Source organism: Erinaceus europaeus, chromosome 12 (assembly GCF_950295315.1).
Source record: "Erinaceus europaeus chromosome 12, mEriEur2.1, whole genome shotgun sequence".
NCBI lineage: Eukaryota > Metazoa > Chordata > Mammalia > Eulipotyphla > Erinaceidae > Erinaceus > Erinaceus europaeus.
Genome location: NC_080173.1, coordinates 63,923,375 through 63,939,712, shown reverse-complemented (window position 1 = coordinate 63,939,712; position 16,338 = coordinate 63,923,375). Strand labels below are relative to the sequence as shown.

The window sequence follows — 16,338 nt, the reverse complement described above, 5'->3', positions numbered from 1 at the left end:
AGAGGCTATGTTGCCCCAGGCTTTCCATGCCCAAACGACGGACATGAGATTGCACAATAAGGGGACAATTGCTTATTCTTTTCAGGGAATTTGGCAACTGCTAACGGCTAGTTACAGTTGACATCCCCAACGTGTCAAGGAACCAGACTCCAGGTTATTGTGCACTTTATTGACTTTTCAGGATGCCAACTAGGGCTTTAAAAAAAAAAAAAATCAGAAGCCAACACACACCTGGGAAAACCCCAATTCAATCTCCTTCCTTTCTGTGAGTTTCCTTGTTTTTTCTTTCTCTGGTTCAGTGACTACTAAATCTTAAGATACTTTTTTCTTTCTTTCTTTTTCTCCCCCGCACCCCCCCTTTTTTTTTTAACCAGAGCACTACTCAGCTCTGGTTAGTGGATGCAGGGAGATTGAACCTGGGACTTTGGAGCCTCAGGCACTAGAATCTCTTTGCATAACCATTATACTATCTACCCCTGCCCTTGGATATATATTTTTTATTCTCGCTCTTGCAAAAGTATATGTTCACACCTGTCTAAGACAATAAAAACAAGGGCAACAAAAGGGAAATACATACATATATAAAAATAAAAAATAAGAAAATACGGAGAGGCTGAAAACTCAGACCACCTACATCTGGTCGCCAGCACCATTTTGGAATTTGTATGAAAGGGGTGGGCGGCTGTGCCCGAAGAGCCGCTCCCGGCTCTGGGTCGCGTTGAGGGCGCGGCAGCAGCGCAGCGCGGGGGCAGAGGTCGCAAGTACAGACCCGCCACGGCGGGGTGGGGCGTCTCCGTTGCCAGGGCAACCGGGGCGGTGCTTAGCGCTTTCCGGCACTGTCGTGGCGCCTTGTAGCTGTCATGGCGGCGGAGACGTGGAACACTGACACCGGGGAAGCAGTTTATCGCTCCCGTGATCCTGTGCGCAACCTGCGCCTCCGGTAGTTGCATCGCCCCGGTCCTTTGAGCCCCGTAGTTTTCATGCCGTCCGACAGCCGCAGCTTCAATTTCACTTTTTAGTGTTCTGCGGCTCCCACTTCCGCTTCTCACTGTGACCCCTGCCTCCTGGATCCTCCTGCGTCTCCCCTTGCAACCCTGCGCCTTCTCCACTCACAACTTCCAAGCCCGCCCGGTCTCCTCAAGGCTCCGCCCGTCCCAAATTCCTGGGCGCTCCGAACGCCCACCCAGCACACTCCTTCATCCCGACTCTTAGCACCCCCAGGCCCCGTCAGCTACTTGCGCCGGGTTCACTTTGGGAACCCCACCCTCCTCCAGTGTTTTACCTTCCCTGTCTTTGCTGTGTTCAATGTCTTCTGGTTGTGTATCTTTACCGAGTATTGGGGGCCGCCCCTCTTTTCCCCATAGAGTTCACTTACAAAGAATCACATCAAGCAATTTCCTCCATTGCCAGCCTGCTGCCCAGTTGCGGAAGGACCTTATAGACTTGGCTACCTTTAGACCCCAGCCATCTGCCAGTGCGTATCAGGGCAGGAGCGGTGCTGGTGGGGAAGTGGGCAGGAAGGGGTTACATACAGAGTAGACCCAGATTTATAGTCTGAGAAAAGAGAGAAGTTGAGTAATAACTCAACTGAAAGTCCCATGACTGGTAAATTCTGAAGCCTGGATTTGAATTCATACATGCTACATTGTATCATGTGTGAAAATTAAGATGATTCCTGCCATCTAGATATTGGTCTGAATTGTGGCCAAATGTAGTGAAAATAACAGATGCTGTACTTTAAATATGCTATAAGTTTGCTTGACAACCTAAACTCCAAATATACGCTTTTTTTTTTATGCCACTAGGACCTTGAATATGCATAATTGCACTGCTCTTGGGTAGACTTTTTTCATTCTTTGTATTTTAGATAGAGAGGACGACAGAGAAGGAGCAAAATCATAGCACACTTCACCACTTGTGGAGCTTCCCTGTCCCTGTGGTGGCCACTTGTGGTACGGAATGCATGCTCTACATGGCTTGAGCTGTCTTCCACACAATCACTTCTCAAAGCAATTTTAAGCTTGGGCCTGCTTGAGAAATACACATATTAATGCCACCGGTACACTTACAATTTTCCTTCTCTGGAAGCCAGAATGAGAAGAGAGGATAGTATTCTTTTTGGGTCACTAGTTTTGCTTTTATTGTTAAAATGTTAAAAACATTTCTAGGCAAGAATGTGGGTTGTGAAATGTAAACCTGTAAAAAAAATTAAATAAAAGCAGACTCATCCAGGAATATGTTAGATTTGTCTCATTAAAAATTATTTTCCTTTCCTCTTCTGTCTGGATACTTGATTCCTAGCATGCATGAATTTCATTTCTTCAAATTAGGGTAGTCATGAAGACTTTTGGCATCTTACTCCTGGCTTCTACCTATACTCCCAACCGCTCTAGCATTTCTCTAGGGTGGATACTTAGAACACCCATGAAGTGCAACTGGTTTTGTGGAAAATATAATAGTAGAGGCTTTGATTTTAACCAACCACAAAGTGAGAAGTGGTGCTAGTATGGCTCAGATATTTGACTCACTCTATTGTCTCTGGAGGTGGACATCGCCCAGATGAAGATGAGGAGGAGGAGGTCATGATTGGGTGGCAGGAGAAACTCTTTAGCCAGGTGAGCCATTATTACTTGTCTGCTCAGTCTACCTTTACCTAGCTTGTGGCTGGCAAAGATTCTTGATATGTCCTGTCAAACTTATTTCCAGGAAGATTATAGCAATTTGTACTTCCCCTGTTGTGTTTACATGGCAATATAAAATACTGTCACTGCCCAATTTTTTTTGCCCTGGGTAAAAACACTTTTTTACTCTTAAGTATATGCCACTTTTTTACTCTTAAGTATGTAACAGCAGAGTTAAATTAATAGTTCCTTTTAACAAACAGTCTTTGGATTGCTTACCTCCGAATATGTTTAGATAAATGAGAATTCGTTATAAAAAATGTTATAAAATATATCAAATTGCATCAGCTCTATAAAATAATTAAAGTTATAGAAGCAAAAGCCTCACATTTAAAGCAGTTTATGTATTAATGAAAGAGAGAGAGCCAGAACATCATTCTGGTACATGTGGTGTTGGGGACTGAACTTAGACCTCATGCTTGAGAGTCCAACACTTTATCCACTTTGTCACCAGGCCATCCATCTAACATATTTTCAGAATCTTTTTGTTTCTTTGTGACCTCAGTTTGAAGTCGATCTATACCAAAATGAAGTAGCTTGTCAAAGTCCTTTGGATCATCAATACCGTCAGGAAATCTTGAAGCTGGAGGATTCAGGTGGCAGGAAGAACCAACGAATCTTTACTTATACTGACTCTGACAGATACACCAATTTGGAGGAGGTACAGTTCTTTCTGATCCTTCTCCTTTGCTTTTTTTGAAGTTTCTGGTCTTAGTTCTTTGTGTTAAATCAAAAGCCTGTTAAGGAGATGCATAGAGTCTATTTAGAAATTGCCTTATGCTCCTAGCAGCCAACCTGGAGTAGTGTGAGCACATCTGCCTGCAGGTGGTGTGGCTACAGCTCCCTTCTCCACCTGCTAATGGGCCTGGGTGGAGCTTGCAGTGTCTCTAACAATTGGCTTGCAGACATACAGGCTCCCAACTAGAAGCAGTCAGTGATTTCCGTTTTGCATTATGGGGAAAGACAGGTGAAATCTAGAACCTTCTAGCTACAATTCATTGGGAGATTCAGCCAAAATTCTCAGTATATGAGTTTATAGAGGCATTTACTACAACCATGGGAAATGAGTTTTGCCCTCAGTTTGCCTGTTCTAACATGCCTTTGTGGAATTGATCTACATTTTCTCTACTGCCTGCCTGTTATATTCTATCTGCTCAGTGAGATTTTAAACTTCTTGAGGGAGGATAGAGTCTGCAGTTTCTGATTTTTGTTTATAACCTTGTAGATCTGTATATAGAATAGGGAGGGACCCAGTGTTTTTGAATTATCAATGTCTATTACAAAATCTCTGGGCTGGCTACTCAGTACTGTGGAAATGGCCTTGGTTTCCACCTCCCCCCACCCCCAGTGTTTGTTGTCTGATTAGGAGGAGGTCTAAAGACCCCTGACTGGAGGTCACTGAGCTCTTACCCCACCTGGGGTAAGAGTTAGATGATAAGAGAGTGAGATAAGATAGATGATAAGATAGATGATTAGAGATAGATGATGAGAGTGAGAGTCAAAAGATTTGCCATTTGGGAATACTTGCTTCATGTCAGTTCAGCCTCAACATTTTTGTTTTGTTTTGACATTCTGGTAAAGGCAGATCTTACACAAAATGGATATTAATGTTACTACTGTGAGAAAGCAAGATAAGAGTAGTGTTACCACAGATAGTGCCACATCACATGTGCATTTTGCCATTGATTTGAGTTCACCCTTGAAAACAGAATATAACAAAAACCCAGGACACTTATAGGCAAAGAGCACACTCTCCAGCAAGTTTGTATGAATTTTTATCGAAGCACTGTTTTATAGATCATATAAATTGCTGTAAAAAATGGGAAGGGGTAGTGAAACAGCTCCCTTGGATAGTGTGCTGCTTTGCCGTGAGTGTGACAGCTTTGAGCCCAGTCCTCACCACATCGGAGGAAACTTTAGTGCTGTGGTCTCTTTCACTCTCCTGCTTCTGCCATCTGTTTCTGTCTAAAGATGAAATAAGCTATTATGGAAAATGGGGGTGTGTGTGGGTTAGGTACATAAAATTGTTTTTTGTTTTTTTTTCTTTAGAAAAGTCGGTAAAGTTACAGGTAGTGCTCCATTACCCACGTGAGGATTTTCCACGGAATACTTGTATCCCATTTGGCATCTTCTAACTACCTAGTTAATGTCAGCATCCAACTGGCAAATTGACCCAGCTTTTTGTTGGTGTGTGCTCAGAGATTTTAGGGTCATTTTTAGTATTACTATAAATCTTTAAAAAGATAACGTACTGTTAAAATTATGGGGAGAAACCAAGGGGCCATAGGAATCTTCTTTGAATTGTTTGTGCCACTGCTCCCCTCCATTAGTGTGTGTAGTTGTGAGGTGGCCGTACATCGCAAAAGGTTTGAATCTAGATGAGACTTCAGAGGGAAAACTGCCCTTAGGGTACTTGGTTCCAGGTGGCCCTGACCATATGGGCTGCCCAGGGCTTCTCTCTCTCCCTAGCACTGCCAGAAAATGACCACTGCAGCCAGCGAGGTGCCATCTTTCTTGGTGGAGCGAATGGCGAACGTCAGGCGGCGGCGGCAAGACAGGCGTGGGATGTGAGTGCACATGTGTACAGGGGCCGTGGGGGGGAGGTGGTCCTTCCATGCCAGTGTTCTCAGAATGTCCACAACCTGGAGCTTTCCTCTCTGTAGTAGGCCTCCACGTGAGTGAGCTCCTCCATCCGGCTCCTCAGGAGATGCCAGAGGAGTGACTCCTTCATGGTGTCTCCTAGGGACGGTGGTGTCCTCAAGTCACGAATTGTCACCTGGGAACCCTCAGAAGAGTTTGTCAGGAACAACCATGTCATCAACACCCCTCTTCAGACAATGTACATCATGGCAGACCTGGGACCCTATGGAAAGTGAGTGAAGCATCTCACTACTGCCTCAGATCCCAACTCAGCCTCTTCTCCCCTGTAACCATCATCTACCTGTTAGAGTCATCCCAGGGTGTATGAAAAGAAAGGACTTGTGATTTTTTTGTTGTAGTTGAACTCAGGAGAAAATATTGCACCATGATAATTCACATTTCAGCTTCTGTTCTCTCCCTTAACTTAGACTGACTACCTTTTCCCCTTTCCCTGGAGGTAGAGCCAGCACTTCTGATGCTTAGTGTTGGTCTCCTGGTTTCTAGGCTTGGGTATAAGAAGTATGAACATGTCCTCTGTACTCTGAAGGTGGACAGCAATGGTGTGATCACAGTAAAACCCGACTTCACTGGCCTCAAAGGGCCCTACAGGTGAGTAGGAAAACAGGGCTAGAATGAGACTGACATTCCTTTCCCTGGTTTCACTTCTTGCTCCTAATTAAGAACATTCTCAGAAAGCCCTTCATCTCTTCTAACTTAAATTCTCAGCAGTGGTTTAAATTCCATTCTGAATCATAGTGCCCCCCCCCCCCCCAGTATCTTGCTTTTGGAATAATAGAACCATAATCTAGAAATGATCTAGGCCAAATCTCCATGGTTTTAATGAGAACAACTTGGTGCCAGAGGTGTGCTCCACCTCTGTGGAGGTTTGACTGTGACTTTTGAGGCAATTATGCTGAATCTAACCTGGTGCCCTTTCTGCTTTGCCATTTTGTTTCCCTCTCTGGCCATCTTCTGTCATCTACATTTATATGACCAGTGACCACTTATCTCTAGGTCATGTCTGCAGGCCTCCATCACTTGTTATCAGAACTGGTATTTTTTGTGCCTTTACTCTTACAGAATTGAGACTGAGGGGGAAAAGCCAGAACTGTGGAAGTATACGATTGACAATGTGTCCTCCCTTGCACATCGGGAGGAGGAGGAGCGGGAACAGCGTGTGTTCAAGGACGTAAGAGCTGATTCATTCTAAGAGGTGAACCTTAGCATCTGAGAGCTGGGGGCCATATCTGAAGTTGCGAGGTTTGCTCTGAATGATCCTTTTTTGACTTTTTGATTCTTTATTGACATTGCTGACAATAAACAAATTTTGCTATATTAAATGTAATCATCATCATCATCATCATCATCATCATTTGTACATTTACCATGCTCTGTGTTAGGCCCTTTGTCTCCTGTATTTCATTTAGATTGTACAGCAAGGGCTTGGGAGATAGCACAGAGGTGGTACATGGGACTGGCATGTAAGAGGTCCCAGGTTTGATCCCTGGCACCACTGTATGCCAGAGTAGAGCAGTGCTCTGGCCAAAAAATAAAAAATTTTATAAGGACCCTGGGAAGTGAATATTTTAATATTACCATTTTACAAATGAGGAAACTGAGATTTAGAACTAAACTGTCTCCCCGAAGTATCAGTGCTTTTCTGTAGGAAGTCCACAGGGTCTGGTCCCAGACTACCAGATGCCATGGCCTCCAGCTCTCTGTAGCATTCCCCATTAATGCTTCTTTTCTCCCTCCCATTCAGAAGTGAACCTTAGTCTGGCATGGGCCACCTCTCCAATTTTAGTTTTTTTTTTTGTCTCCTTAGCTCTATGGTCGACACAAAGAGTATCTCAACAGCCTTGTGGGCACTGACTTTGAAATGGTAAGGAACTTCCTTTCTATAGCAGAGAGCTGGGTTTAACTAGAGCATACTGATTGTGTGGCTAGAGGATAGTGTCTCTCTAAAGGATCCAGAATGTACTCTGCTATGAAAAAGGGAAGTAAATAGAACATATAAAGTATAATCTTTGGGGACTGACTGGTGGCACACCTTGTTGACTGCACTTGTTACCATGCTCAAGGACCCAGGTTAGAGCCCCCAGTCACCACCTGTGGGGGGAAGCTTCACGAGCAGTGAAGCAGAGCTGCAGGAAGTCAATCTTTCTCTCTCTCTCTCCCCCTCCCCCCTTCCCTCTATTCCATGCTTTTTAATTTTGCCAGTGCATATTGATATAGCACTGGTAATGACCAGAAACAGTCTTCAAAGAACACGCCCATAGTATAGTTAACTTTCTCTGGGGCAACAGTAAGATTGAGAGATGGTAACTGAGTATTGGGTGGTGAGAGAGCTATGTCAGGTATTTTTTACTTTTTACTAGTTTTGCTGTAAACTTAAGTGATTTTGAATTTTTGTCTGTGCAATGTATTTACATATTTCTAATTGGTTTGAAAAATAAATATAAGAACAGAAAATGTCTTCCTCACTCCTTGTATGGATATGTCCCCTGAGTGCACCCTGGAGAGGGCGAGGGGTCTCATTTCTGTTTGTCAAATAGTTTTGATTTGATTTTTTTTAATGCATGTAGTTATTTATTTATTTGGGTAGAGACAAAGAGAAATTGAGAGGGGAGTAGGGAGGGAGGGGGAGAAAGACACCTGAGCATAGCTTCACCACTTGTGAAGCTTCCTCCCTACCTGTGAGGACCTGAGCTTGAACCCAGGTCCTTGCACACTGTAATGTGTGCCCTACAAGATGCATCACCAGTCATCACCCCTCCTTTTAAATATTTATTTATTTATTGAATAGAGACAGAAAAACTGAGAGGGACAGGGGGAGTTAGAGAAGGAAGTACAAAGAGAGATACTTGCAGTCCTGCTTCACCACTTGTGAAGCTTCTCCCCTGCAGGTGAGGACCAAGGGCCAGAAGCCAAGACCTTGTGCACTGTAACATGTGCCCTAACTGGGTGCACCACTTAACTGGGTGTACCACCACAGGGCCCCAAATGGTTTTGTTGCAAAAAAACAAAACAGGTCATTTTCTTTTGTGGTCCTGTTCTTTTTTTCCTCCCTTTATTGGGGAGGGGGAGTTAATGGTTTACAGTTGGCATTAAAATACAGTAGTCTGAACATGTTTGTAACATTTCTCAGCTTTCCACATAACAATTCAACCTGCTCTATGTTCTTCTCTGCCTTCATGTTCCTTTGGTCCTATTCTTTGTGCCCTACCATCGTCAAAATTTTAGATCTGGGAATATGGGTAGAGTTATTCGGTAGCTCTCTCCTCCTCCTCCTTCTCCTCCTCCTCCTCTGCTTCCAGAGTTCTCGCTGGGGCTCAGGAATTCACCGCTCCCAGTAGCCTTTTTTTTCTTTCTTTTTATTTTTGACAGGACAGAGAAACATTGAGAGGGGAGGGGAGATAGAGAGGGAGAGAGAAAGATAGACACCTGCAGACCTGCTTCACCACTCATGAAGCATTCCCCCTGCAGGTGTGGAGCAGGGATTCAAACCTGGGTCTTTGCACATAGTGATATGTGAGCTTAACCAGATGGGCTACTGCATGGCCTCCTCTCTTTCTCTTAAAAAACAACTTTCAGTATTTTTATTGCATTAGCAATAGGTGTTCAGTGCTAAAAAGTGAGAGAAGCTAGTCACATAAATAATTCAAAAAGGAAGAGGAGGAGGAGGGGGAGCTTCCTAGTTCCTTCTTCACCTCACAAAGTTCGCTTGTCCCACTGGGTACCAAAAGGCACCCCTTGGCTGTTCTCATAAATGTCCTGTGCTGTCTCGTCATCTCTTCCATTTAAACTGTTTACTTTTTTCCCATGTATAAATTTTAGAAATGAAGGAAGCAAACCTGTGGAAAAGTGACAGTGTAGGGAGGAAGAGGACCTCTAGTGGCAGGTCTTCTGGGGTTTGTTGGTGGGCTGAGAAGTGCTGATCCTCTGCACTTTTCCCACTTTTCCCACTTTTCTCTACCATAGACCATCCCAGGTACCCTCCGGCTCTTTGTAAATGGAGAGGTGGGTAAGTATCCTACAAAGGTATCTTGTTGCTTGGCAGATGCCCAGATAGAGCTGTGAATTATCCACTCTATCCCAGTAGGGTCATGTGTAGTACTTGGGAAACTTAGCTGGGAGTCTTCACTGGAAACACACAGAGTTCCTGCTTCTCAGGAGGACTTGCTTTCAGAAGAATGCAGGCCCTTCAAGACTGGGTGGGGTGCTAGAGTTGACAGGCAAACAAGCTGAAATCATGTCCTGTTCTCTCTCTTAGTTTCAGCTCAAGGCTACGAGTATGACAATCTCTACGTCCACTTCTTTGTAGAATTGCCAACTACTAGTAAGTAATATTTTTAAGGCTTTTCATGCCTTCTGACAGTTTTCTAGAGGTAGTCTGTTAGGCTTTCTTCCTCGCTTCACTACAGCTGTTACTATTCTTTTTAAGGTCAAAGGTCACTTTCAAGTTTTTAAATTTGGTGACTTCTCTGCTTTCACCTGGCCTGTTCAGAGCATCTGATGTGGCTCTGCCTCCACGCTCCTCTTTTCTCTCTCATTGGCAGCTCATTAGCTTCCTTGACTGATTGCTCATTGTTGGCCTTGCACTGTTAGCATATCCAGAGATGAGTCTGGGCCTTTCCTCACATTATAGACTTTAAGTTGGCCTCATCCATCTCATGGCTTGGGTATAGTCTCTATGTCTCAGACACCCAGATTTCCATCTAGCCTTCACCTTTCCCCTGAACTCCAGGTTTATATCCATTGACCTGTTTATCACTTCTGCTTAACATAGTCAAAAGAACCCTGGATTCCCCTTTCTGCCTCAAGCCTGCCCTCACTGTCTTCCCCGTCTTAGCAGAATGACAATGACATCACTTAGTTGCTGCTACCCCAAACGCAGGAGACATTCTTGATTCTAACACCCTAGACCAAGATTGTATTTCTTGTTTATTATTATCATTTTGGATAGACACAGAGAGAAGTTGAGAGGGATGGGGAGGTAGAGAGGGAAAGAAAAAGACACCCATTGTACTATTTCACTGCTTGTGAAGCTTCTCTGCTGCAGGTGGGGGGACTGATGGCTTGAGCCCAGGTCCTTGCACACTATAATTTGTGTGTTCAACTACCCAGCCCCTCAAGACACCATTTCTTTTGTTTTTTAAAAATATTTTTAAAATATTTATTTATTTATTCCCTTTTAAAAATATTTATTTACTTATTTCCTTTTTGTTTCCCTTGTTGTTTTTATAGTTGTTGTAGTTATTATTGTTGTTGTCATCATTGTTGGATAGGACAGAGAGAAATGGAAAGGGGAGGGGAAGACAGAGGGGGAGAGAAAGATAAGACACCTGCAGACCTGCTTCACCGCCTGTGAAGTGACTCCCCTACAGGTGGGGAGCCAGGGGCTCGAACCGGGATTCTTACTTTGGTCCTTTCACTTTGTGCCATGTGCACTTAACCCGTTGCGCTACCACCCGACTCCCTATTTATTCCCTTTTGTTTCCCTTGTTTTATTTTTGTAGTTATTATTGTTGTTGTTATTGATGTTGTTGTTGGATAGGACAGAGAGAAATGGAGAGAGGAGGGGAAGACAGAGAGGAGGGGATAGATACCTCTTGTCAAAATGCTGTTTCTAAGTTAGCATATTGTTGCCTTTCATGCTCCCTCTTGTGGTTGGTTCATTTACCACATAGCCTATAGCCAGATGAAGTCTTTAAAAATAAATAGCAGGCTTCCCTGGACAGACCATCCCACCAATATGTCCTGGAGCCCCACTTCCCCAGAACCCCGCCCCACTAGGGAAAGAGAGAGGCAGGCTGGGAGTATGGATCAACCTGTCAATGCCCATGTTCAGCGGGGGAGCAATTACAGAAGCCAGACCTTCCACCTTCTGCACCCCATAATAATTCTGGATCCATACGCCCAGGGGGATAAAGAATAGGAAAGCTAGGAGTTGGGCGGTAACGCAGTGGGTTAAGCGTATGTGGTGCAAAGCGCAAGGACTGGCATGAGGATCCTGGTTCAAGCCCCCAGCTCCCCACCTGCAGGGGAGTCGCTTCACAGGTGGTGAAGCAGGTCTGCGGGTGTCTGTCTTTCTCTCCCCTTCTCTGTCTTCCCCTCCTCTCTCCATTTCTCTCTGTCCTATCCAACAATGACGACATCAATAACAACAACAATAATAACTACAACAACAATGAAAAACAAGGGCAACAAAAAGGAAGTAAATAAATATTTTTAAAAAAAGAATAGGAAAATTATCAGGGGATGGGATATGGAGTTCTGATGGTGGGAATTGTGTGGAATTGTACCCCTCTTATCCTATGATTTTGTCAATGTTTTTTTATAAATTAAAAAAATAAATAAATAAAAGCTATACTATTCAGATGAAAATAAATAAATAAATAAATAAATACTTACTAATTGTGGGCCCATGGTATAGCTCACTTGTATAGCATGCTGCTTTGCTCTGTGTATGGCCCAGGTTCCTACCACATACATTAAAGGAAGGTTTGGTGCTGTGGGGTTTGCATCTTTCTCTTTCTCACTATCTCTCTCTCTCTGCCTCAAAAATAAATAAATGAATAAACAAATGAGTAGATAAATGCCCCTCCCATTCAGTCTAAATAAGCCTCCGGTCACATCTGTATCCACCTTGGTTGATTTTAAGTTTAGCATTTGCTACTGATTGTCTCTTGTTGGTTGGTCTGTTGTCAGTCTCCCTCCCACAGAATGTCAGCTTCATAGGACACAGGGATCTTTTCTATCTAGTTGCCAAGAGACTTCCCCCATAACCAGTCATAGCACATAGTAGACAGTGAGTATAATTGAATGATTGTGTGTGTGAATGACTAAATGAATAAAGGAACTTTGTATTTTTCTCAACTGTCTTACTTGCCTTCCTCCAAGGTAAACTTACTATATATGGTCTTTGGCTTTCAGATTGGTCAAGCCCAGATATCCAGCAGCTCTCAGGAGTAACACAGACCTGTGCCACCAAGTCCCTGGGAATGGTATGAGAAACAAGAAGGGAACAGGACCTTGTTCCTGGGATGGCACAGATTTATCAGGCCAATAGCCATGCCCTCTGGGAAGGAACCCAGCATTGAGACCAGCCCCACTTTTAATTTAATTTTATTTTTATTATCTTTATTTATTGGATAGAAACAGCCAGAAATTGAAAGGGAAGGGGGTGATAGAGAGAGAGAGAGTGACAGAGAGACACCTGCAGCATTGCTTCATCACTCGCAAAGCTTTCCCTTTGCAGGTGGGTCCAGGGACTCTAACCTGGGTCCTTGCGCATTGTAACACATGTGCTCAACCAGGTCCTCCACCACCCAGGCCCCCTAATTTTTTTAAATTGCCACCAGAATTATCACTGAGATTCAGCGTCTGCACTAGGAATCCTCTGCTCTTGGCAGCCATTTTTTCCTTTTTTATTTTTATTGGACAGAGACAGTCAGAAATTAAAATGAATGGGGAGTCAGCGAGGAAGAGAGAGAGAGAGACACCTGCAGCCCTGCTTCACCATTCATGAAGCTTTCCCTCTGCAGGTGGGGACTGGAGGCTTGAACCAGGGTCCTTCTGCACTGTAACTTGTGCGCTCAACCAGGTGGGCCACCATCCAGCCCCATTCCTTTTTTTTTTTTTTTTCCTTTATTCTCCTATGTAATTTGTAATTTGTTAGGGCAGAGAGAAATTGAGAGGGAAGATAGGGGGAACAAAAAGAGAAACACCTGCAGACCTGTTTATGAAGCATCTCCCATGCAGGTGGGGAGTGGAGGCTTGAACCTAGTCCTTACTCATGATAACGTGTGTGCTCAACCACACATGCCACCACTCAGCCCCCTGGGACCAGCCCGTTTTTGTGGGTGCTTCGGGGCTGCCTGGTCCTGAAGTCCTCTCTCTGCCTTTTTGAGAATGGTAACAGCTTGGAATTAAGCATCCCTTCTTTTCTTAGCCTCTTTCTTCCTACTTGGATTGGCATGGCTTCTGTTTTCCCCTGTGAAGGTGACCTAGTCATTTTCCACAGGGAGAACAAACTCCAGGTCAGGTTTTGTTGTCCGCCCCCCCCCAACTGTGAGTATAAATGGACACTCTTCTCTTTTAGGACAAGGTAGCTTACTTCTCCTATCCGTTTACATTTGAGGCTTCCTTCCTCCACGAGGATGAGTCAGATGGTGAGTAGCTCAGCAGTTAGTCCGAGATCTGGGGTTCCCTTGGGTAGCGCCCTCCTTGGTAAAGGCCTCCTGTGACCTGGCTGTTTGTCTCTCTTCCTCCCAGATGCCCTCCCAGAGTGGCCTGTGCTCTACTGTGAGGTCCTGTCACTGGACTTCTGGCAGAGGTACCGTGTGGAAGGCTACGGAGCTGTAGTGCTGCCCGCCACCTCAGGTAACCTCTTGTCTCTCCCCGTCATGTGACGCACATGCTGTAGCTCATAGGAACAAAGTCAACACTTCCAAAAGATCTAACTACTTCCAACGAGAAGTAGGGTAAGGAAGAATTAGAAGCATAGAACTTATAATTTCCTTGTTCTTTTGGAGAACATTTCCCCTCCACTAGAAACAGCATAAGTGAACTTAAGCAGCCTGAGCATTTTCCACGGCTGCCCCATGCTCCTCTCATTTGACTTGCAGCTTTGAGGGAGAAGGAGTGTGGTAAATGGGCTCTCAGTGTACTTGGATTGAATGGATTTTTAAATCATAGCCTCTTTCTTATTGTATGATCACTATTGTGCTAAGGTTTGCTTCTTTTTTTTTTTTTTTTTGAATTCTAATCAGTCTCTGAGGTGTAGATGGTATTATTATTTCCATTCTAAGGTGATGAGAAGAATGTGACTCAGAGATGTTAGGAAAACTGTTCTGAATGCATAGCTAATTAGTGGCAGAGCTGAGATCTAACTTGTCTGATTAATCTCCAGACAGAGGGCCTAAAGCACCATGTTCATCTTCACCAGAGATCAGCTTGTCACCAGACCAGGTGTCTTGAATGCTGGCTAGGCTTCTGTCATAGCTGGGGAGCCAGCAAGGGGCCACATACTCTTTCTAGCCCTGGCTCCATCCTCCTGTCCTCACTCAGGCTCCCATACCCTGACAGTCTCCACATGGAGGCCGATGGAGCTTGGCACCGTGGCTGAGCTGAGGAGGTTTTTCATTGGTGGGTCTCTGGAACTGGAGGACCTCTCCTATGTGTGGATACCCGGAACCTTCAAGGTAACTTTTACCTCTAGGGAGATTTCGTTCTGGGGATTTTGTCTCCATCTCTTCTGTAGGAGGTGGGATCTCAGTTAAAGCCCTTCAGTTGTTTACTACTTAGCCCCTTCCTTCCTGTGGTGCACACTGATAGTCCTGGCCATATTTTGAAGCAGGTATAAACATCTACTCTGCTGTTCTAGGAGATTATTAGAAAATGATATTCTTAGAGATCTGCCCTGCTCCCTGTCAGAAGAACTGACCCCTCCCTTGAGCCCTTCACTGAGCCCTCGCTCACCAGATGTGGGAGAACTGGCAGGAAGCTTGAAAGATTGCTCACTTAAAACGAGGCTGAAATGTTCCCTGATTTACAGTTGGGAGTCTATTATTAGTTATCCTTGGTGATGGAGTCTGGGTACAGGAATGGGATTTCTCCAACAGCACCATCCTCCCCACTATGGGGATAAGAATGGGATTGAGAGCTAGAGAGAGAGCTCACTGGGTAGGAGTATGCCCTGCCATGCACAAGGCCTGGGCTTCAGCTCTGCCACCACATGGGCAGTGCGGTGGCACTAGAGGCAGCCTCAGGTCAGTGACATCTCTGTGTGTCTCTATCTCTCCCTCTGTCTCCCTGTGCCTCGCTTCCTTTCTATCTGTATGCAAAATCAGCCCAGTGTGTTGCAGTGACATATGTGGAAGGCCCCAGCTCCACAAGCACATGCACACATAAACATACACACACAATACAGGAATGAGGCCTGCATGGTGCCGGAGACCTGGAAACTTGATGCTGTCTAACTGTTCCCACAGGGAGAGCGGCTGAGTCGATTTGGACTCCGCACAGAGACCACAGGTAGTGTCACCTTCCGCTTGCACTGCCTGCAGCAGTCCAGGTGAGTGACCGTGGCTCTCTGCCTTGGGGCTACTTGACCCTGAGGACTGGGGAGTAGCCATGGTCATGGGGTGGGCTCCCCTGCAGGGCCTTCATGGAGTCCAGCTCCCTTCGGAAAAGGATGCAGAGTGTGTTGGACCGTCTGGAAGGATTTAGCCAGCAGAGTTCCATTCACAATGTGCTAGGTAGGCCCCTTCTCCCCTCTCCCCAGATGACCGTGCCTGGTTTCTCAAGGCCCCACACCATGGCAGCTGACTACTACTCTATACTTGCTTCATCCACAGAGGCCTTCCACCGAGCCCGGCGCCGCATGCAGGAGGCCCGGGAGAGCCTCCCCCAAGACCTCGTGAGTCCTCCAGCCACCATGGTCTCCTAGCTTCCCGCAGCCATGGCCCTCCATGCAAGAGGACAAGACAAGATGGCTGGTGCTGGCCCACCTCATCTTTCTAAATAGAGACCACGCTGACCTGCTGAGAAGCAGAGGGGCTGAGAAAACCCTAGGCCACTCCTCTCCCTTGTATTCAGCAGGGTATTCTCCCCACTCTGGACAGCCTGTGGCCCCCATGTGTTTGCCCCCTTCAGCTTTAGCTACTGCAAGTGGGCTTCCCAATGAGGCCAATCATCTGGCTTGAGCCCTCCACATAGGCTCTTGACTAGTTAATCTGTCTCAGTCTCGGTAGCCGTGGGCTGTGGGTAGCTCCTGCTTCACAAAGTCCTTTACAAATGGAGGCTCAAGAAAGAAGACCAGAGGGATCTTAATTTCTGGCCCGAAAGGCTTTCCAGAGTAGCTGCACTCTTCTGCTTAGGACTTGTGTCTGAAATACAACTGTTTCTGGGTTAATAAAGACTGAAGACAGTGCCTAGTCCTTTTTGCTAGCTAGGTGGTATCTTTTATTATGTTTCGTACATAACGTTTTTCATACAGACTGGTGTTCTAGTG

General features: G+C 45.2%; 1 protein-coding gene across 8 annotated transcripts; it reads left to right on the top strand.

The window, feature by feature from the left end:
- The first annotated feature begins 812 nt into the window (after positions 1 to 812).
- On the top strand, positions 813 to 16,264 carry MKS1 (MKS transition zone complex subunit 1). 8 transcript variants are annotated; one of them, XM_007536128.3, is made up of 18 exons: positions 813 to 940; positions 1,365 to 1,474; positions 2,545 to 2,615; positions 3,187 to 3,342; positions 5,151 to 5,248; positions 5,425 to 5,553; positions 5,826 to 5,930; positions 6,402 to 6,510; positions 7,147 to 7,203; positions 9,303 to 9,345; positions 9,595 to 9,660; positions 12,258 to 12,328; positions 13,426 to 13,495; positions 13,599 to 13,706; positions 14,394 to 14,527; positions 15,317 to 15,399; positions 15,486 to 15,583; positions 15,683 to 16,264. In XM_007536128.3, exons 1-18 carry the CDS (start codon positions 861 to 863, stop codon positions 15,772 to 15,774), a joined length of 1,680 nt encoding a protein of 559 aa, XP_007536190.1. In that variant the 5' UTR covers positions 813 to 860; the 3' UTR covers positions 15,775 to 16,264. The 8 variants fall into 8 exon arrangements, 7 of the variants coding, with proteins under 7 accessions (XP_007536190.1, XP_060059782.1, XP_060059778.1 ...); XM_060203794.1 differs by having other exon boundaries at positions 833 to 940; positions 1,411 to 1,474; XM_060203795.1 differs by lacking the exon at positions 1,365 to 1,474 and having other exon boundaries at positions 824 to 940.
- The last annotated feature ends 74 nt before the right edge of the window (positions 16,265 to 16,338 follow it).

Bases quoted from the DNA above. Each gene is read 5' to 3' on its own strand.
- MKS1 (XM_007536128.3), top strand. From the start codon at position 861: ATGGCGGCGGAGACGTGGAACACTGACACCGGGGAAGCAGTTTATCGC. The intron at 5,931-6,401 runs GTGAGTAGGAAA...TTACTCTTACAG, and splicing joins GGCCTCAAAGGGCCCTACAG to AATTGAGACTGAGGGGGAAA. The intron at 15,584-15,682 runs GTAGGCCCCTTC...CTTCATCCACAG, and splicing joins TTCCATTCACAATGTGCTAG to AGGCCTTCCACCGAGCCCGG.